This window comes from Lepidochelys kempii, chromosome 8 (genome assembly GCF_965140265.1).
Source record: "Lepidochelys kempii isolate rLepKem1 chromosome 8, rLepKem1.hap2, whole genome shotgun sequence".
NCBI lineage: Eukaryota > Metazoa > Chordata > Testudines > Cheloniidae > Lepidochelys > Lepidochelys kempii.
Genome location: NC_133263.1, coordinates 14,719,711 through 14,742,603, shown reverse-complemented (window position 1 = coordinate 14,742,603; position 22,893 = coordinate 14,719,711). Strand labels below are relative to the sequence as shown.

At 44.1% G+C, this 22,893-nt stretch overlaps 1 protein-coding gene across 8 annotated transcripts in view; it reads left to right on the top strand.

The window, feature by feature from the left end:
• Window positions 1–1,307: 1,307 nt before the first annotated feature.
• The window catches only part of ACSL6 (acyl-CoA synthetase long chain family member 6), a 111,647-nt gene continuing 90,061 nt past the window's right edge, over window positions 1,308–22,893 (top strand). Inside the window, exons 1-5 of one of the 8 annotated variants that reach the window (XM_073355626.1) lie at window positions 1,311–1,398; window positions 2,328–2,454; window positions 2,618–2,731; window positions 7,212–7,341; window positions 9,412–9,534. In XM_073355626.1, coding sequence (XP_073211727.1) covers window positions 9,510–9,534 — 25 coding nt within the window. In that variant the 5' untranslated portion in view covers window positions 1,311–1,398; window positions 2,328–2,454; window positions 2,618–2,731; window positions 7,212–7,341; window positions 9,412–9,509. Of the gene's footprint in view, window positions 1,399–2,327; window positions 2,455–2,617; window positions 2,732–7,179; window positions 7,342–9,411; window positions 9,535–22,893 lie in introns of all 8 variants that reach the window. The other 7 variants (XM_073355625.1, XM_073355628.1, XM_073355630.1 and 4 more) reach the window with 7 other exon arrangements.

Genomic DNA, 22,893 nt, shown 5'->3' with positions numbered 1-22,893 from the left:
GAGATGCTTCCCCAGCAGCCTGGGTACCCTCTCCCTGCACTGAGTCTGGAGAGCAGGGAGCAGTTTGCATGCTAGCACTGTGGAGTAACTGTGCTGATGGGTCAAACCAGCTTGATCTGAGCACCCCATCCTTCAGTTCTGAAAACCCAATAACAGTGCTACACTATCACAATTTTAGAAGTGCAAGAATTACCTAAGGAGAATCCGTTTCTCTTGCTGGAAAGCTCCCACCACTCTCATTCCTTCTACTGTAAAGAAAAACATGGGCCTTTCTCTACATTGGGAATTCTGCACCAGTTACAGCTGGCATAGCTGCACTGGTGCTGGTCCCTAATGTAGACAGGCAAAGCTGTAAAAGACATGATGTGCTCCAGTGCAGTTTACCCTGGTTTCCAGGAGGGATAAACTGCACTGGTACAAATCACAGCTTATCGCAGTTTAGCCTGTCTGCTATGCAGGTTTGCCCTAATGCATCTCCATCAAATGTTGAAACCCCCAGTCTAACCAAGACATTTTATTTTATTGTCACAGCTACCAACTCCCACACTTTGACTGGCAAAGGAACAGCACATGTGACTTCACCACTGGCCAGCCCTAGAATGCTCTGTGCCTCTGCTCTTTCTGCAAAGCCCTTCTCATACCCAGCAGCTGAGAGATTAATTTTCTGAGACCAGTACGTTCAGGAAAGGATGGAATAACTTACACCCCCAATATGCTTTGTCCAAATGTGCACCACACACCATGAAGACCAACTTGGCTCTCTGTTCTCTTGCATAGTCCTTCGCCGTATATGAAGACCTGAACATTTCCAGAGGCTCTGAGTGCCTACGGCTCCCATTGGCTTCAGGTGGAGTTTAACTGCTCAGCAGCTCTGACAATTGGGGCCTTTAGGAGCATTCTGGTGCATTGCTGCTGCAGGGCACAATATTTGGGCAATTTCTTTGGACACGGGTTAAACCACCAAATAAAGTTTTTCCCCTTCCCATCCCCTCTTTCCCCTCCCACTCCCCCTTGCTGCCTGGGCTGTTAGGTTTCCGGGGGGGGAGGGGGAAATGGCTCATGTGCACATTAGTGAGCCCTACCCAAGTGGGATATACTGCCCCCTTTAAGAAGAAGCTAGAGGTCCCAGAGGAAGGGGGATTGCTAAAAATATCGTCCTATGCCGTGGGAGTAATTGACAAGCATGCTGTGCCTTGGAGCAAGCGGAGTGGTCGAGTCCCTGCTGGTGCCACTGTCTCAGTCTCTGCAGTGAATGTGCTGCAGTCCTCCCCCTCCTTCCCCCCAACCCTCCCCCCCCACACACACTCAGTCTCTTCAGGCTGCCCATGCTGCAGCCAGATCCAGCAGGCATGCTCACCTTCTTCCTAGTGTCTGGTGGCTCCATCTGGCTGTTTATGGGTAAGTGCTGCTCTAGCTCTCGCCATTCCTCCTTGATGTTGCCTTTTCAATCCCTTTCTTGGCATTTATTACTATTCCCTCCCCCCTGTTCTGTATTATTTTTCATCCTCTCCTTTCTATTATAATCAGAATTAGGCTGCATGAATGTTATATCAGCAGAGGGGATGCTGTTTCGGTCCAGCAAGAGAGAAATGACAGCTCAGGACCTTTACAAATTAGGCCCTTTGTGAAATAACCTCTGTGCATTTGTCTTTACTCTGTTTCAGCTACTCAGCACGTTCATATCTTCTCTCTACCCTTCCCCCCCCCCCAGCAGTACAGTAAGATTATTTCCGATACCTTTAGAGAAAAAAGAGGCAGAGAGAAACATGCAGTTAAAAGCTGAGATGGTTTAATCCATAGATGAATACTTAATATAATGCTGCATACATGTAATCTGAAAACTGCAGTGAAATATTAATGCAGCTTGATAAAGTAATTATAGCTGTGTGCTCAATTGAAAAGATTACATAATTCCTCTCCTCTGATCTCGCTGACTTATTCAGCTAGGTCCATCCTATATAATTTTGTTCAGATAGGGCTTTTTTCTCCTTATTATGTGTGTATGAGTAATGGGGGTGTGTACATATCTATATAGGTATATACCTAGAGAGTAGAGAGAATATATGCCATATTGCTTTGTTTGAACAAGCAATGACTTAAAGAGTGTCAGATCAGGCCAGAAGAATTACTGCATTCGTGTAATAGGTGTTCTTCTCTTTGGTACTTAAAGGCTCAGCTTTAAATGGTTGTAATCTGCTGCATAGATTCAATATTGAGTACTCCAAATGTGAGGGGTGGGAGGGGGAGGGAAAGAAGATGTTTCTAAGGAAAGGTAACTTCTAATATTTGTGCTTTATTTTTCTGACTAATAATATACTTTTCTCTAGACAAATACAGTCATCCAATTAGGAAGAAATGCAAAAAGGGAATGGTTTTAAAATGTAGCCTCTCTCTGCAGCGTTGGGTTAGATGTTCGAGCAAAAGGCACCAGAAACAGCATAGCTTGCAGTCGTGGTTAGTGCTCATATTTACTCTGCTTCTGTGGTTTCATTTTAGGAAAGGGAATATTTTAATGCTGAAACAAGTGAGTGCGTAATATCACTAGCCTAAATTTTGCTCTCATATATATGCTGGCTACTTCCATTTAAATTGGTGATCTTTTGTCTGCTTATACCAGGGCCTTTAATCTGTTCCCACTGAAGTCAATGAAAAAACTGGCCCAGTGCTGAATTTGGCCCAGTGGAAATTGCATTTGCGTATCTGAAGGCAGAATTTGGCACAGTGACTTCAGGTAAATATATAAGGCCATGCTAGGGCTGCACTTGTTTCATAGGCCCAAAGACTGCCCTGAGTTACACTCCTGAATTCACTGGCGTAGAACAGAATTTGGCCTGTGCAGTGAAAGCACATGCTATGCAAGCATCTCTACCCCGTTCTCCGCATCATCTCCTGTACTAATCAGAAACTGGGGGTTGGACTCCACCGGTTTGGGCATTTATTTTGCTCAGTGGAGGCTCGTGTCCAAATGCATTTCACTTGTGAGCCGTTCGATTTGAGCCTGTGTCCATAGAGGCAAAAGTCTGCTGCCTGAACTCACTATGCCCTGTAATCCACATCCTATTTTACTTTACCATGTGGAGGTTGACTTTTATCCAACATTTTGACCTCAAATGAATACATTGCCTTTGAAAGGATGAGGCAGCTTTGTTGCCACTTCGCTGATACCACTATGGAGAAGAAGCAGAAGTGGAGATTCATAGTAATCACTAGTAAGCTCATTTGTTGAAAACGTATGTTGGAAAATAGGTATAAATGTCTGAACTGCATCGACCATAGTGGCTTAGCACTGGGGCAGCTGCATCATTGCTTGCTGTTCTGTAATTCATATACTCATTTTTCTAGCGTGGATCCACCCTCTAAGACACCACTTTCAGAAAAAGGAAGGATTAGCAGCTGTGCTGATTTACGTAAAATGCTGCCTATTACCATCCATTGCAGCCCAAAGCAAATGCTCGAATTTATTTCACTTAAGACTTCCAATCTGATAAGAATTGTCACCACAATTGGTTAGGACTAATCTGCTGAGCTACGTAGGCTTTTTAATCTATAATGTTAAACTTCTAAGAACAATTGTACGAATGAAGCAAAATTGAAGCTATTTAAAATACTGGAGAAAGTGATCCAAGAAAAAAAAAGCAATGTATAACAAATGGTTCCCTATAATTAGTACAAGCTTTCCATTGTCTTAATGGCTATTCTAGCCATAGTACTCCCACTGTAAGAGAAATATTGTAAATAGATACTTGACAATTTCCCATATTACTCCAAAATAAAATACGTGCTCATCTGAAGAGGTTTTCACTTTAATAACAGGGACAGTGGTTAGGGCTATCCTGTCAACATATTATTTCCACATTCAGCTATAGTGGGGCTTCTGTTGATGGTTGTACACAAGGTATATGATTCTGAAAAACCCTCTGCCCCCCTCCCACTTTAAGTGGTCTCTGTTTATCCATGTTATTCCTGCAGATGTTTCCATGTTTCAGACATGGTCTCAGTTAATAACTCAGCAGCTAAGGACATTCAGTTACCTTCTTTAGCCTCCCTTTAGCCTGTACTGCTATAACTTCCCCCCTTAAAGTATGATGTCTCACACACCTTTCTAAAATAGCCCATCAAAGAAAGAGGTGTGCACATAAAATCAAACTAACAGGAAGAAACACCTGTGCTGCTTGTGACCACATGGGGATCTGGTATCCAAAGCTTATGTGTTGAACAATGGCTAGTTCAGGGCCTGATCTTGCAAGCCTTTACTCATGTGCGTAGTCCTTCACAGCCTCATTGGAGTCCATTTTATATGTTCACAATAATAGCTATATTCAGTTTCTTTCAAGCTCACCATATTCTGACGTTTGCTGGATGCTAAAACTTCATGCTAGTTCCCACTCGGGGGCGATCCATCCATTCCACCATAGAATGGTGGAAACCCAGAAACCTTTTTGTAGTCACCAATGTTTTCCCAACCAGCCCTTGTCTATTTCGCCACACAGAGTACAGGTCTGGGCCCTTACCCTGCCCTATAAACTGACCGTTTGGACCCCACACCTGGGCAGGTGTCCCTGCTGGTCAATTGTGTGACAAGATCTTAATACAGGGGGCTCTCTATCAACGAGATTAACAAAAACTGCTATGCCTGTCCAGTGCCAACAAGATCTTCCTGAGCTTCTCCCAGGCATAACTATCGACTCCTGAGAGTCCTCTCCCATAGGCAGGGCAGCATCTCTGATTTGCTTTTGTGTTTAAAAGGCTCGTTTAAGGTGGAGAACTCTGAGTTCTAGTGTATTTTTCCTTAAGAAAAGAAAAATTAAGTCAGAATGCATTTAATAAAAAAAGACGATCACAGTTAAGTGAATAATAGTAACTGGGTGTATGTGTGGGGGAGCAGAAAGATGACAAGGCCTATATTGTGCTTTTTTCAGCCCCTTTTGCTGATGTCATTTACAGTTAGGCAGCAAGAAAGTGTTCAGTGCTGTACAAGACAAAAATTAAGGGCAGTACCTGACTCGGAGGAGTTCACTGTCAGAAAGACAGATGTATAAATCCAGACATTCTGAGGAAATGCTGACTCTTCCGTAACATCAAAATCATAAGTCATATTTGGGTCGTGAAAGCCTTTGTTTAATGTGGGTTAGTGTCCAGGGGCATGTGGTGGCACTGGGTAATTCCATGCCAGTGGACAGCCTAGAAGTCACAAAGATGAGAGTGGGAGAAGGAAACCAAAGGAATTGCAAGCCTGGCATCAAGGATAGAGAGAAGGGGACCAAGGGGCCCATAAGAATTAAGATTGGTTTTGTAGGCCCAGGTGGGTTATGTAGGGCCTTGAAAGCAAGGATAAAGAATTGACATGGTCAAGATGCTAATTTTATCATTTGTGTTTTGAATAGTACTGTGAGATTTGAGGAGACCAGGTAGGAAGAAAATAAATCAGTGAGAATAGCCAGAGCATGGACAAGTGTTTTGGTTGATGGGGGAGGGTCTACCCTGCCAGAATACCTTGGGGGTGATGGTCAATCATTCACCATAATTGGCCCACAACTTCCGCTAAAAAATGGAAGCACATGTACTCCCTCCATACTGGCCCAGCTTTGCGAGCCATTGCAGAATGGGGATAAGTCGATGTCCCTACCCCCTTTGAAGAATTTAGCATTGTAGTGTTATATTCTCTGCTCCTTGAGAGTCACTGAGCACAAGGACTGGGATTATGGCTAGCCCATATGCAGGGGCACAAGATAGAGGGAATTCTTCCTGTGGCTTGTCCCCCTCTCCCAAGGCCAGCCACAAGATGTCCTAAAATATTTTTCAGTTCTTATCTGCAAAGGAGTCAGAAGGTTAATGCTGCAATTAAGCGCCATAGCACAGTCTAGAAATCTCCCTGCTTACCAGAATAGAGTAGCTTGTGGGGTTGAGCCATAATGACTCCTTAAACCATAGTCCCCTGATTAAGAAATATTTTCTGATATACCTTCGGGATTGAAGCTTGGTGGCCACCTGACGTTGTTCAGACTAAGTGATGAAATGATACCTTGAATGATCACTTCTGTCGACAATTTTTTTAACTTATGCTGCTTTTTAGAGAAAACTCTTGTCATTTGAAGTGGGGATGGTTCCTCAACAGTCTGCCTAGTTGGCTGCTGTGGAGCTTGGGCCCTCAGTCTCCTGGGGTTAGATTCACAAAGGGACTTGGGCATTGCCATCGTCAGCATTACAATACCTAACTCTAGGCACCTAGCATATCACTGGGATTCAGAAAGCCTGAGCTAGGGGAAGTTGAGGGGAGATAGGCCTGAAGAATGGGATTCACAAAAGTCAGCTCCCCACCTAAAATAGCCAGTGGTAGCTGCCCAGAAGAGGGTAGTGTCCTAAGTCCCGCCCCAGCGCCTCTGTGAGGGAGTTTGACTGGAGTTTGGAGGGTGGTGCCTGCCCTCTGTTTGGAATTCGCAGCTGTGTAATCCTCTCCTGGAGTTAGGCATCTAAGGCATTTCTTGCGACAATCCAATGGGGTGGGGGCAGGACCTCCCTTATGACTTTTAGCCCCATTGCTAGGGTACTCACCTGGCTTGTGGGAGACCCTCCATTCAAGTTCCCCCCTCTGCTGGATGATAGGGGATATGAACAGATCTCTGCCATTTCACAGGTGAGTGTCCAAACCACAGAGCTAATGGAGAACACCTTCAACAGGCGAGATTGAGGGAGACCCGCATCAGAATATCCCTTAGCCCTGTTCAAATCTTTTCTCCCTCTCAGGCAGAGCAGGCATTTGAACTGGGGATCCCCCACATCCCAGGTGAGTACTCTAACCTTTGGGCTAAAAGTTGCAAGGGAGATCATCGCCCTCCCCTGTATGGGTATTTTGTGTGGAGATAGGCATACTCCGAGCTTCCCTAATGGATCAGGCCCTGCTGGTGAGTTAGGCAAAGGAACACCTATCTTCCCCCAGTTTGTGAATCACACTGTGGCTTAGGCATCCAGAGAGCTCAAGTGAGGCAGTGCAGAGGCTAAAACTTAGGCACATAGGGAACTCTCACTGCAAAAACTTAGGTGCCAAGTGAGGTTAGGCACCGACAGCATTCGGTAGCAGCTGAGCAGGGGTTTTGTGAATACCAGTGGTGTCTAAATCAAAGATATAGCCTATTGAAGTGGCAGTTAAATTTGTGAACCTACCCCTTGGATCCTCAACAGCCTGCAGGGTGACTGGTGATTTCTGCACACAGGGTAGTGTATCTGCCCCTGTTGTAAGAGGGGAAGAATTGCTCATGCGTGAGATTCCACCCCAAGACAAGGAAGAACAAGAAACCCGAACATGAGGTGGATGCTTTCAGAGACACCAGCACTGGAAAAGAGGTACAGTTTGCCCCATAACTGTGATACCACCTTTTTTGCTGGCACTCTTCACTTTGGAACAAGCCTCACGCGAGCCATCTCCCGCACACTGAACTAATAACTTGCTCTACTCTTAGCAAACTTCTCCCATCCCATCCACCCTGCATGAAACTTCCTGCAGTTTCTGGAGCCAGGTGGAGAATGGTAATTCTGTCTGGCAGAGGATTCTGATATTTCACAACTTGGTGGTGTTCTGATTCAGCATAAACAGCCCCCACCCCGTCTCCCTCCTCCCCCCCCATTTCAAAATTCTCCATGAAAGGGAACGGAGCCTTGTTTTGGGACACCATGCTTTCCCTGGCTCCAGGCAAGCCTGCGTGGTGGGATGCTGAGGAGCTGGAGTCTGTAAGCCTGGGCCACTGAGGAGCCGTGAGCTCGGGAATCAGGGCTTCCTGGACTTCCAGGCTCTTGGCTCCCTATCATCCTACAAAACAGACTGCTGCTGGAAATATGGAGCCACACTGGCTCACCTGTTTTGGGACTGTCCAAAGATACAATCCTTTTGGCTTGAAGTAGGCAGCAGGATTAAAATGATAATGGATACTTCCTTAAAAATTACTTCCCAGAACTGTGTTTTGGGATCTATCCCATCATTTGGGAAACTCTCCAACTCACGGAAAGCTTGGTCCTCTAGAGCAGAGCTTGTAGCCAAACAACTCATATTGCTTAGATGGAATAGGAGATAGAAGCTGGGCTCAGCTTGGCTGACCTAGAGAACAGGTGAGACAGGGTGGGTGAGGTAATATGTTTGTGGGACCAACTTCTGTGAGTGAGAGAGACAAGTTTTCGAGCTAACTCAGAGCTCTTCTTCAGGTTTTGAAAATGTACTCAGAGAACAAGTAACATTTCCCAGAAGAGGGACCTCAAACAAATTTGAAAAGATTTGGTGTAACTTTTTAGAAACCTTTGATTAACTCCGTCCCACTCCTTTACTTTTTTTGTTCTCTTTGTTCTTTTTGCTGTTCTCTCCTTCTTTGGGGGGGAGGGGCGAATGTTTAAAAAAACGTAAGATTATGATTTAGAGGAATACAAAACAAAACCCTTAATGCTATTTGCCTGTACTCCAATATTCTCTCCTATCAGGTGCGGGGCTTATGCCACAAGTCCTCTCTTGGCACTGCAGGACAAACAGTAATGACAATCAGGACCGGATTAACCTTTTGTGGGCCCAACACCAAACATATTTGTGGGCCCCCATGAGGCTTTGGAGCATGGTGTGGGGGAGGACAGTCCCCGGAGTGAGGGGCCGGCCAGAGGCAATAGGGCATGGTACGGCGGGTGCAGCTCCACTTCACCCAGCCTAGTGCAAGGGCAATGTTTACAAACCGGCAATTGCCAGACACGCACTGGCCCACCTGGCTCTGTGCTGCCAGCATGCCCCTTCCCCTCAGGGGTGGGCCCATGCCACGCCACACAGCCTCCCCGTCCAACACCCCCTGACTTCCTATGCCAGTGCCCCTGACACCTGCTATGCCCAGCGCCCCTCCAGACCTCTCACCACAAATGCACAGTGCCCTGCACACCACCACCCTGACCAGTGCGCCTCTCATACCCCCACAACTGCCCAACACCCCACACAAAACAATCCACTCCCTAGCACCCCAACACACACAGATCTCCACTACTACCCACTACCCAGTGCCCTTCCCCACAGCCCCACCACCACAGCTACACAGCACTCCACACAGACCCCCCCACTGGCCCAGCGCCCCCCCAGCAGACCCCCTCACTGCCTAGTATCCCCAAACATACAAAATTCCCCCACTGCCCAGCACTGCCCCCACCCTCTCACACTGTTTTATATCCTCCTTGGACATATTCAGGAATTGCTCCTGTATCATCAAATCCCACATTCCTCCAAAGTTAGTTACAGCCCGTCCGTTGAGCCATTTATCAAACAGATCTGTCATCTGGTTTACATAAGCCACATTGCTTAGTCCAGGTCCTCTCTTAAGGGCTCTAAATTTTACTCTGTAAGTTTCAGGTGTAACTTGAAATTGTTTTAAAACCAAATCCTTGAATTTATTATAGTCAGAAGCCTCCTCAATAGGCATCTTATTGAATATGTCCAGAGCTCTTCCAGTCAATTTTGCGACCAACGTGGTCATCTTGTGATCTTCAGGAATTTGATGGAGTGTGCACAGTCTCTCAAAGGTGAGAAAATATCAGCAATATCAATGGATTCATCATACTGTGGACATAGTTGCTCCCATTTGTGGATTGTTGGGGAAGGATTGTTAGGGTTATTTGGTATATTCTGCTGAGCCTTTGCCTTCTCCATCTCCAGTGCATGCTTCTTCTCTTTTTCCTTTGCCTCCATTTCTCTCCTGTGGGCAGCCTCCATTTCTTTTTCTTTTGCTTCCATTCCTCTCCTGTGCGCAGCCTCCCTTTCCTTTTCTTTGGCTGCCATTTCTTTTTCTTTTGCCTCCATTTCCATCTGTCTGAGTTCTACCCATCTTTCATGTACCTTTTGTTTTTCCTCAGCTTCAAATCTGACTAATTCCAGCTTCTGTTGAACAGTGCAGTCTGTCATCCTAACCTCTCTGTTTTTAACTAACTTTACACCCGAGAGTTAGAAAGAAAACAAAACAAACAAAAAAAACTGGCTTGTAAAATTTTGCTGTGCTGTAACCTGATACCTTTTTCTCTGATAGCTGTTCTCAGCCTACAGAAAAATCCTTTTTTTATGCCTGCTCCTCTGTCCCCCAGGCAGAGAGACAGAATCTACAGCTGCAATCACCTTTTACAAAACCTTTTAAAATCCTTCTGTGCTTCTGGTTCAAAATAATCTCTGATTCGAAATGATCTCCGGTTCAAAATGATCACACCGCTCTGCCACCATTTCAAGGTTCCTTCCCCACTCTGAACTCTAGGGTACAGACGTGGGAACCTGCCTGAAGGATCCCCTAAGTTTATTCTTACCAGCTTAGGTTACAAACTTCACCAAAATGCAAACTTTGCCTTGTCCTTGAACTGTATGCTGCCACCATCAGGCATTTAAACAAAGAACAGGGAAAGAGCCCACTTGGAGACGTCTTCCCCCAAAATATCTCACCAAGCCCTACACCCACTTTCCTGGGGAAGGCTTGATAAGAATCCTCACCAATTTGTACAGGTGAACACACACCCAAACCCTTGGATCTTAGGAACAATGAAAAATCAATCAGGTACCCAAAAGAAGAATTTTAATTAAAGAAAAGGTAAAAGAATCACCTCTGTAAAATCAGGATGGTAAATACCTTACAGGGTAATCAGATTCAAAACATAGAGAATCCTTCTAGGCAAAAACCTTAAGTTACAGAAAAACACAATAACAGGAATATACATTCCATCCAGCACAGCTCCTCTGCGCCCTGGCACTGACAGGCAGGTGGCTGGCCACCAGTCAAGAGGAGCGAGCAGGAGCTGGTGAGTGGATCCAGGGGGCAAAGAGAAGCCCTGTAGAGAGGAGTGAGTGGTGGGGGCGAAGAGGGGATGGAGAGGAGCCAGTGACTCAGGGTGCAGTGCAAGTGGAGCAGGCTTGGCTGGGGCCCTTTTTGAGTGTGGGCCCGGTGCCATGGCGCCACTATAAACCCGCTACTGATGACAATTGCACTTGTATTACTTCAGGTAGCAAAGATATCTGTAGAATGGATACCGGATAGGGGCAGAGGTCTTGGGTAAAGTTGCTCCATTTTTTATATAGTCATCATTCACAGTAAAACCACATTTCAGACGTTGATGTGTGAGCAAGCAATTTACAACATTTTCACGAGAAATGGCTACATCAAACAATTCATCAGAAAAACCTCATTTAGTTGGGAAACTTAAAACACACATAAACATTCTCTTAGATATTTTCTCTGTTACAGGTGATGTGTGGAGGTCAAATGGGGTCATAGTTTTTAAGGCCACAAGGGACAATAGGTCATCTAGTCTGATCTTCTGTGTCTCACAGGCAATTAAATTTCACCCAGTCACCCCTGGATTAAGTCCAATAACCAGGGCCTCCCAGAGGATTCAGGGGGTCTGGGGTCTTCGGTGGTGGGGGTCCTTCCACTCCAGGTCTTCAGGGCACTTCGCCGAAGACATGGAGTGGGAGGACTACCGCCGCTGAAGACCAAGAGCAGAAGAAGCAGTGTAGCACAAGTGGAGTGGGCTTGGCTGGTGCCCCTTTTGAGTGTGGGCCCGGTGCCATGGCACCACTATAAACCCACTATTGATGACAATTGCACTTGTATTACTTCAGGTAGCAAAGATATCTGTAGAATGGATACCGGATAGGGGCAGAGGTCTTGGGTAAAGTTGTTCCATTTTTTATATAGTCATCATTCACAGTAAAACCACATTTCAGACGTTGATGTGTGAGCAAGCAATTTACAACATCTTTACGAGAAATGGCTACATCAAACAAGTCATCAGAAAAACCTCATTTAGTTGGGAAACTTAAAACACACATAAATATTCTCTTAGATATTTTCTCTGTTACAGGTGATGTGTGGAGATCAAATGGGTCATAGTTTTTAAGGCCACAAGGGACAATAGGTCATCTAGTCTGATCTTCTGTGTCTCACAGGCAATTAAATTTCACCCAGTCACCCCTGGATTAAGTCCAATAACCAGGGCCTCCCAGAGGATTCAGGGGGCCTGGAGTCTTCGGCGGTGGGGGTCCTTCCACTCCAGGTCTTCGGGGCACTTCGCAGAAGACATGGAGTGGAAGGACCCCCACCACCGAATTGCCGCCGAAGACCAAGAGCAGAAGAAGCGGTGGCGAGTCCTTCACTCCGGGTGTGTTCGGTGGCACTGAAGGAGCCCCCGCCACCGAAGTGCTACTGAAGACTCCCATGGGGACCCCTGAAAATGCTTGTGGGGGCCCAGCAGGACCGGGGGTGTGGGGCAAATTGCCCCGCTTGCCCCCCTCCCCGGGCGGCCCTGCCAATAACATATGTTTGATGAAATCATACCCTCCAGAAAGGCTTCCAGTCTAGATCTGAAGATACCAAGAGAAAGAGAACCCAATACTTGGTAGTTTGTTCCAATGCCGAATCACCATCACTGTTAAAAAAAAAATGTGTCTAATTTTGAATTTTGATTTGTGTGGATTGAGCTTCTTGCTATCGGTTCTAGTTATTCCTGGATTAGCCTCCTAAAGCACTTAAGCGCTTTAGAAAAATTGACTCCTAATGAATAAAAATGTAATAAACCTAGGTTGCTCATGGACCATCTATAGTCCGATATGTATAGAAATTATTGGGTAACTTGGAGTAAGGATTGCCTTTGGGTTAATTAGATGGTTCTTCATGGAAAATTTGAAAAGACAGAAAAAAGGGTTAATATCACTGTATGCCTCACTTGCTCTAGTTTATTTAACCGTCTCTGTATGTAAGCCATTGATCTGAATGAATTCTCTCCAGTCGTCTATTGACCTGCGGGAAAAGACTGCATTAGCAGACAGTATTTGCATAAACACACCTAATCTGCCTACAGTGATCAATTGGCATATCTGCTTTAGCAAGGTGATCAAGTTTGGTTGTTTTAGGCTAAAATTCTCTTAAGTCGTGGATGCCGGGGTAAGGAAATGTAGTTACCCTTACTGCATGACTAAACTGTACTTCCTAGGCCCTAACTGAAGGGTCACCTAACTGAGGGGTAGTAAAGTAAATCTAAGTGAAGGTCAGAGGGGGTGGGATAGGAGAGGGCTCTGTTTTAAGGTTCCGAGGTGCTATTTGAACCTTCCCCTCCAGAGTGTAAAGATAGAGCTGATTAGATTCAGTTAAGAGTCCTTGTCTCTTCTTAGTGACTACTAGGGCTGAATGCACCAATAGATTGGTCTAGGGAGTTGAGTCTTCGGTCCCGTGAGGGGACAGTGTGCTGGTGAAAGACACTGTAAAGGAGGCAGCAGCAGTAGGGAGGTTCTCCACCACCCGCTGAAATCACTAAGAACTGGGCTCCACATACATCCTCTATCTCTATTTTAATCACAATTGTTAACAAAGCGAGATAAATACAACAAAAGGGTGGGGAGTCTCTGTGTGCTGTTTCTGTTGTTACAAAGTATCACTTTGAGTCCAAAAACCAAGAGAGCTCCCTCTTAATTAGGAATACCCTGGAATTTAAACTATGGGGAATCAAACTCATTTGTGAATTTTAATACAGAACTTCTTTAATATGATCCAACAAGTCCACTCAGTCCTACTTCTTGTTCAGCCAGTCGCTCAGACAAACAGGTTTGTTTTCATTTGCAGGAGATAATGCTGCCCACTTCTTGTTTACAATGTCACCTGAAAGTGAGAACAGGCATTTGCATGCCACTGTTGTAGTCAGCAGTGCAAGATATTTACATGCCAGATGCGCTAAAGATTCATATGTCCCTTCATGCTTCAACCACCATTCCAGAGGACATGCGTCCATGCTGATGATGATGCTTGATAACGATCCAAAGCAGTGCTGACCGGCGCATGTTAATTTTCATGAATTCATTAATTTTCAGATGCCACCAGCAGAAGGTTGATTTTCATTTTTAGTGGTTCAGATTCTGTAATTACCACATTGGGGTGTTGCTCTTTTAAGACTTCTGAAAGCATGCTCCTCACCCTGTCCCTCTCAGATTTTGGAAGGCACTTCAGATTTTTAAATCTTGGGTCGAGTGCTGTGCTATCTTTAGAAATCTCACATTAGTACCTTCTTTGCCTTTTGTCAAATCTGCAGTGACAATGTTCTTATAATGAACAACATGTGCTGGGTCACCATCCGAGACGGCTATAACATGAAATGTATGGCAGAATGTGAGTAAAACACAGAACAGGGGACATACAATTCTTCCCCAAGGAGTTTAGTCACAAATTGAATTAACACATTATTTTTTTAGCGTGCATCATCAGCATGGAAGCATGTCCTCTGGAATGGTGGCCAAAGCATGAAGCGGTATATAAATGTTTAGCATATCTGTCACATAAATACCTTGCAATGCTGGCTACAAAAGTGATATGCGAATGCCTGTTCTCACTTTCAGGTGACATTATAAATAAGAAGGGGATAGCATTAACTCCTGTAAATGTAAACAAACTTGTTTCTCTTAGCAATTGGCTGAACAAGAAGGAGGACTGAGTGGACTTGTAGGCTCTAAATTTTACATTGTTTTGTTTTTGAGTGCAGTTATGTAACAAAAAAAATTGAAATTTGTAAGTTGTGCTTTAACGATGAAGAGATTGCATTATGGTACTTATATGAGGTAAATTGAAAAATACTGTTTATTTTGTTTATCATTTTTACAGTGCAAATATTTGTAATAAAATAATATAAAGTGAGCACTGCACACTTTGTATTCTGTGTTGTAACTGAAATCAATATATTTGAAAATGTAGAAAAACATGCAAAATATTTAATACATTACAATTGGTAGTCTGTTGTTTAACAATGCGATTAAACCTGCTATTGTGATTAATTTTTTTTAATTGATTGATTTTTTTTTGAGTTAATCGCATGAGTTAACTGCGATTAATCGACCGCCCTATTAAATACCTTTAAAAATGTGGCCAGATAGTCCTGAAATGTCTACAGTAGAAAAAAACAAGCAAGATATTTTTAAATCTTTCATATTATTAATTGTTGTTGTTTAATCAAAAAGAAGGAAAGAGGAAATAAGCCCAATTTTCCTTTGCATATCAACTTAAAAATTCCTCCTCTCCTACAAGATGGAAGTATCATTTCTGAAAGAATTGGTATTCAAAGGGATTCACCACACGGCAAGGGAAATCCCCGGTCAGGGAGAGGTGATTTTAAGGTTCTAGAACTGGATGTGACTGATTGCATTGCAAGGAAAATTGAGGTTCTCAGGATTTCCATTTGGTCGCCTATCTGGTTCTGGTGGGATAGACATAATATTTCAGAAATGTCATGTGTGAATTGTGACACAGAATCCATGTCCAAAAATATTATATTTCAAAAGTAATGTGGTAATACGATGAAGTAACTGGGTGAAATTCTGGTCCTCAGAAGTCCATGGGAGTTTTGCCCATTAACTTCACTGGGAACAAAATTTTACTCAGTGATTTTTCCTGGTCTCTTAAGTCTACTGATTAGTTCCTCTGAGGAACAATGGACTCAAGTCATTTGTGGAAGAAGCAGAGGAAAAAAAAGCAACAGTTCTGTGAGGAACTGAGAGGCTCAGAGGACTGACAATTGCAGACAGAACCCTTGACTTTTGGGTTCCCATTTGAGAGCTATATACAGTGGCCAATGTGAAATGAGGTGACAATTTTAGTCCAGTTCCTAGTGGTGAGGCACCCATGACAACCACTATCACAACTGCCTTTGGTGCTCTTGGTGGTAGTTTGAGCAGAGAGACCAAGAACTGACATGGTTCTGGAGTCTGAACAACCTTCTCAGCCATATGAATGATCTTTTCAGAACGGGTTTGTGCTACATTGTCTGGACACTATTGTGCACGGGACTGTGCTTTCATAAATCATGGAGTTCAGTCTTTAGGGTTGCTAGTCCATCAGCAATCATCAGACTGTCTTCACTTTATGGGACAGATCGTTGGGTCCAGGTAAGCTGTGCTAGACAATTGATAGGGCCCTACCAAATTCACAGCCATGAAAAACATGTCACGGACCGTGAAATCTGGTCTTCCCCCCTGTGAAATCTGGTCTTTTGTATGTTTTTACCTTATACTATGCATAATTCATGGGGGAGACGAGTATTTCTCAAACTGGGGGTCCTGTTCCAAAAGAGAGTTGCAGGAGGAATCACAATATTATTTAAAGGATGTCGCCACCCTCATAGGTGCCGAGTTTCTAATCTGCTGGGGAGTACTCCCCACTGGCTCTGCCCCCACTCCACCCCTTCCCCCCAATGCCCCACCCCGCCCTGCTTCTTCAGATCCCCGTCCTGTATCCGCCCCACCTCTTCCCTGCCTCTTCCTGCCCCCACCCTGCCTCTTTCCCACCCAGTTCCACCTTCTCCCCAAGTGTGCTGCACCCTCGCCCCTCCTCCTCCCCCCCAGCACCTCCTGATGCCGCGAAACAGCTGATCCGCGGCAGGCGGTAAGTGCTGGCAGGGAGGGGGAGGTGCTGATCGATGGGGCCCACCAGTGGGCAGGAGGTGCTGGGGGGTGGGAGAGGCATTGCAAGGGTGGCTGCTGGTGGGTGATAAGCACCCACATTTTTTTTACTTCAGTCCTGGAGCAGCCACGGAGTTGGTGCCAATGGCCACCCTTACTTCTGAACTGTCTTCAGAGCTGGCAGCCGGAGAGCAGTGGCTGGGCCAGGTGCCCAGCTCTGAAGGCAGTGCCCCACCAGCAGCACAGAAGGAAGGGTGACAAAACCATACCATGCCACCCTTACGTCTGTGTTGCTGCCTTCAGAGCTGGGCTCCTGGCCAACTGCTGCCGCTCTCCAGCTGCCCAGCTCCAAAGGCAGTGCCGCCGCCAGCAGCAGCAGTAGTAACTCGATCTCCCCCCCCCCACATGCACACACAACTCCTTTTTGGGTCAGGACCCCTACAAACCCCATGACATTTCAGATTTAAATAGCTGAAATCATGAAGTTTATGATTTTTTAAATCCTACGATTGTGAAATTGACCAAAATGGACTGTGAATATGGTAGGGCCCTAGCAACTGACCAAGGAAGAGAGATCAAGGTGGTGATACACTGCCTTTCCCTCCCACACCAATCCCGGAGGCAAATGAGGACCACACAGGTCCTCATTGCAACTTATAGCAGCCTCAGGGCTGCTCTACTGTGTGCTGGCTGGTAAGAATCCCTTGGGGAGTCTCTGGCAATGCTAATGGCCTTTTCCCTCAAGAAATAACCACTCAGCTCACATACACACTAGAAATGCTGAAAAGACTTTCTGATCAAAGGCAAGATTTCCAGAGTAGGACTGGGTATGGCAGCTGTCCACTCAGTGCACTCTACCCCACAGTACCAAACTATTGCAAATGTCTCAAGGCAATGGTGTGAGTTAGAATAGTAAAAGAGTGTCCCCTTTGGAGTAATATTTTTAGTCTACTGTGTTATTTCATTTAGATTTTTACTGGTGCCATCTGAGATTCTTGACACTTGAGTTGTTTTCTGAATGATGGACTGGTTGCCATTTGGGTTTACTTTGAGAATTTACAATTACACTAAATATTCATTTTATTTCTTCCTCCAGTTCTGGCTAAATATATTGCTATTCATTTATTATTATTTTGGTCACTGTTTACTTGTTTCTTTAGGCCTAGTCTTGCAAATGACTCCACGTGGGCACGATTAGAGCCATGTTTATTTTGACTTCTGAAACAAAAAGCCATTTGTTCTATGCTGCCAGCAATTACTTAAAATCCCCTACAAAATTATGCAGAAGAAAATACCCATAAATTAGGCTAACCCCAAAAATAGCAAAATCCAGCTGTAATCCAATAATTAAATAGACAAGCCAGTACCCAGACTGCCTCCTTGTTCTAGATTTTTAATATCTTCCAGTTACTTTCAATACTTGTGTCTGATGCTATATACAATGTATTGAGCAAGAAACTCAGAATTAAAATAATTTATTTTGCGGCTAGAGGGCAGACTTTCTAAGTTAGGACTGGTTTCAGAGTAACAGCCGTGTTAGTCTGTATTCGCAAAAAGAAAAGGAGGACTTGTGGCACCTTAGAGACTAACCAATTTATTTGAGCATAAGCTTTCGTGAGCTACAGCTCACTTGCCAATTTATTTGAGCATAAGCTTTCGTGAGCTACAGCTCACTTGCATCCGATGAAGTGAGCTGTAGCTCACGAAAGCTTATGCTCAAATAAATTGGTTAGTCTCTAAGGTGCCACAAGTCCTCCTTTTCTTTTTGCGAATACAGACTAACACGGCTGTTACTCTGAAACTTGGAATTATCAACACTTTATAGAATATTTAGACCAACCTTTAGAATTGTACAGTTTGGATTGTGTCTGTTGAATTCTGTAGAATGGCTCACAAATTCTGTCCAAATGATCTCATTCTCTATTATATTATTGGGGGAGTTTTAGAGTAATATCCATGAATCCTATTTAATTTTTACCTGTTGGTTTTATCCCTGACTTTTCCATAAGGGCTTTCAGTATGAACTGGCTTTCCTTTTCTGTTAGAAGACAGCAGCAATGCAGCTTGTCAGCTACTTGGCACATTTTGTCCCTTTAGTAAATGGTTGGAGTTTTGTAATTGGCCTTCCTAGTTTGCTCTGACAAGACAGCAGATTGGGAATGACCTGGAATAGTCTTGCACTTCAGTGTAACTGCACTTCAGTGTAACGCTTGAGCTGTCATTTTATTTTGCCTGAAAGGATTTTTTGTTGTGTATTGAGAAAAACAGCCTTATTCTGACTGGACTTTACAGCCAGTTATCTGAATCATGATGATGATGTTTAAAAAAAAAAAAATCCTTTCAGTTGACAGGCTGGTGAGGGTGGTGTGATACTGTGAGCTGCCAACAACAATTCAGTCTTGTGTTTCATTTAGGAAAGGCTATTTGCATATTCTCTATTCACTTTATTTGCTCAAACACGATTGAAAAGGCAAAGTTCTCAACCATTGAGACTGAAGAATAAACTGTCTGAGCACTTAGCTCTGTACTTTTAACACTTTGAAAACTTTACTTTGCCAAGAAGAAATCTGAGCAAACAGAACACTTTAGAGACCATAAAAAACATCTAGAGAGTAGATTTTAGAGGCTGCCTTTTGCAACAGGAAAAGATGTAGCCTAGTTATAGGGACTCTTCTGAAGAAAGAAATAATGGAAGAAACATATAAGCTGCAAAATGAAGTTTTGTAGAAACTAAAAGTGTACGTGTGTATCTGCTCACATATAGGTCATGGGGAGAATTTACCAAACTTAATATGAATAGAAAAGTTTTCCTGATTATTTTGAAATATCAATTAAAACATGAGAGAGACAATTGGGGAAGGTAATATCTTTTATTGGACCAACTTCTTCTGGTGAAAGAAGTTGGTCCAATAAAAGCTATTACCTCATTCACCTTACCTCCTTTGTAAAGCATTTTGAAGATCTGTTGATAAAAGGTGCTATACGAGTTAGGTGGTGTTATTAGGTGGTCATCATCTACTGGCCTGAGAGAACATCCTTGCAGTTTTAGTGTCTCATTCTCTCATGTATTTGTAGAATAAGGAAATCGGGGGGGGGGGAATGATAATCTGCAGGTCTCTCATTAGTATCCATTTATTAAGTTTCAGAGTAGCCGCTGTGTTAGTCTGTATCCTCAAAAAGAACAGGAGTACTTGTGGCACCTTAGAGACTAACAAATTTATTTGAGCATAAGTTTTCCTGGGCTACAGCCCACTTCATCAGATGCATTGAATGGAACATATAGTAAGAAGATAGCTATACATACAGAGAACATGAAAAGGTGGAAGTTGCCAAACCAACTCTAAGAGGCTAATTAATTAAGATGAGCTGTTATCAACAGGAGAAAAAAAATTTTGTAGTGATAATCAAGATGGCCCATTTCAGACAGTTGACGAAAAGGTGTAAGGATACTTAACATGGGGAAATAGATTCAGTTTGCGTAATGACCCAGCCACTCCCAGTCTCTATTCAATCCCAAGTTAATGGTATCTAGTTTGCAAATTAATTCCAGTTCAGCAGTTTCTCACTGGAGTCTGTTTTTGAAGCTTTTCTGTTGCAAACTTGCCACCTTCAAGTCTGTTACTGAGTGACCAGAGCGGTTGAAGTGTTCTCCTACTGGTTTTTGAATGTTATGATTCCCGATGTCAGATTTGTGTCCATTTATTCTTTTGCATAGAGACTGTCTGGTTTGGCCAATGTACATGGCAGAGGGGCATTGCTGGCACATATCACATTGGTGGATGTGCAGGTGAATAAGCCCCTGATGGTGTGGCTGATGTGATTAGGTCCTATGATGGTGTCATTTGAATAGATATGTGGACAGAGTTGGCATCGGGCTTAGGTTCCTGGGTTAGTGTTTTTGTTGTGTGGTGTGTGGTTGCTGTGAGTATTTGCTTCAGGTTGGGGGCCTGTCTGTAAGCGAGGACTGCTCTGTCTCCCAAGATCTGTGAGAGTGAGGGATCGTCTTTCAGGATAGGTTGTAGATCTTTGATGATGCGCTGGAGAGGTTTTAGTTGGGGGCTGAAGGTGACGGCTAGTGGCGTTCTGTTATTTTCTTTGTTGGGCCTGTCCTGTAGTAGGTGACTTCTGGGTACTCTTCCGGCTCTGTCAATCTGTTTCTTCACTTCAGCAGGTGGGTATTGTAGTTGTAAGAATGCTTGATAGAGACCTTGTAGGTGTTTGTCTCTGTCAGAGGGATTCGAGCAAATGCAGTTGTATTGTAGAGTTTGGCTGTAGACAATCTAAAAGTGCTAATCCTGATGTTTAGATTAATATGGGATTGTAAAATAGGGGAAGAATGAAAAGACACCAAGGACCCAATCCAGTGCACACTGAAGTCACTAGGTGTCTTTCTGCTGACTATGACAAGCTTAAAATCAGTCCCCTGGAGTCTAGTATCACTTTATTGTTGGGACAAGATACTCGTCCCCATAGGTTTGAGTGAAATAATTTAAATTTCAGAGCAAACTTGGTGTTCTGCATACTATTGGTTATGGCATAATAAGGTAGGATGTACATAAGAGGCATCCAGTTGGTATATTTATGTACTTCTGTCAAAAAGTTTTGTTTGGTTAGAGACATTTAAAAAATATTTTCACTTACTGATATAACTGTTTTCTGTCTGGAGAATTATGGCCTGAGCCAAAGCCCAATGAAGACATTTGGAGGCTTTCCATTGACCTCTGGGCTTTGGATCAGGCCCTTAATGAGGAATAGTCAGCACAAAATATAGAGGTTACATTCTTTGTATTTGTGGACTGTATTAAGATAAATTCTAGCTCATTTAACATGCTTAGGCCTCAGTAAGTATTCATCATATTTGTACTAAAGTAGAAGTTAGGACCAGAATTGTAAAGGTATTTAGAAGCAGTCAATGGGATTTAGACTCCTAAGTGCCTATATCCCTTCTGAAAATGAGATTTAGGCTCCTAAATCATTTAGATGTTGCAAGGTTGAGCACCACAATGCCTAAATGCCTTTAAAAATCTGGGCCTTAGCATCTGCAACTCCCATTGCCTACATATTTTTCAGTATCTGTATGTAAGCCTCTTTCTGGATTTAGAGTGTTGGCAAGTCTACAGCTACTGTAACAGAGAGTGAGAGGGCTAGTGCGGTTCCCTCGAGATCACTGATCCAAGAAAGGAACTTGGCTACCTCTAAAGCTACAATAAGTATTAGTCTACTCTGCAAATTGTCTGGCAGGGAGTGGCATGGGAACTATTCAAATTGCATACTGGTTATGTCATCTCTGCAGTGCAATCATTCTCCATCTGCCTCAACAGTAGGAACCCCAATTTTCTTCCCTGGCACCATGCTGCATTTCTTCTAATGCTGTTTTCACCAAAAGTCAGTTCTTGCAGTGTATCTACCATCAAGTACATGGAACAGAATATCTGTTTTGTTTAATCACTTGGTGTTTGGGCAGTGTCATATTTTGGTGAAGAAGGACTGGTGTTATGATTAAGGCAGAGGGTGAGGATTCAAGAGGTCAGAGTTACATTCCTGGTTTTTGGGTTTCCCCTGAAGCCTATAATCAGAGTCCTGTTCCCAGTACTCTCAGGACTACCTTTCAGGCACTGCCTCTCTCTGTGGCAGGAGCACCAGTCCTCTTCCTAGAGCTGGATAATTCAAGCACTTATTATCCCTCTCTTTAAAGTAGGAATCCCCAGCTCTTCTCCTGTAGCTGGGTTGTGAGTTACTCTGCTGTAGGGCCTTAGCCAGTTTCTCCCTCAGCTGTCCCCACTTATTCTCTAGGCTCAGAGAGTTGACAACTTTCTCCTGTTGGTAGCTACGCTGCCAGGAGAGGGAGGAGGAGGCAGCCTTTGTGCTTGTGGCACCTTAGAGACTAACCAATTTATTTGAGCATAAGCTTTCGTGAGCTACAGCTCACTCCATCGGATGCTGTAGCTCACGAAAGCTTATGCTCAAATAAATTGGTTAGTCTCTAAGGTGCCACAAGTCCTCCTTTTCTTTTTGCGAATACAGACTAACACGGCTGTTACTCTGAAGTCTTTGTGCTGATTCCCTTCTCCCAGCTCATCCTCAGCTGGTTGGGGAGAGGAAAACCTTGCCCCTCCCAGTCTGCCGGGCTCCTGGCCTCAGGCCCACTAAGAAATAGTAATGGGATTTCCTCCTGGACTCTGTTTACTGCTGGGATCACTTCCTCTCTCCCAAGTCCTTGTGTATATAATCAGACCTCTCAGATGCTTAAAGGGCCATGCCATATGAAGGGGTGGGCTGACCACTAGGCACTTCTACCCTTCTAAAGGGCAGACCACTTCCCCACAAAGTGGCATGGGACGTCTAATAATAAATTCTACAGCACTTTCATGCTCTGTTTAGGCAATACCAAGTACTGCAAGCTGCAGGTGAGCTGCCCAGACAGTAAATGAGAGGGCTCTCTTCATGAGGTGCCTCATATACACCCATAA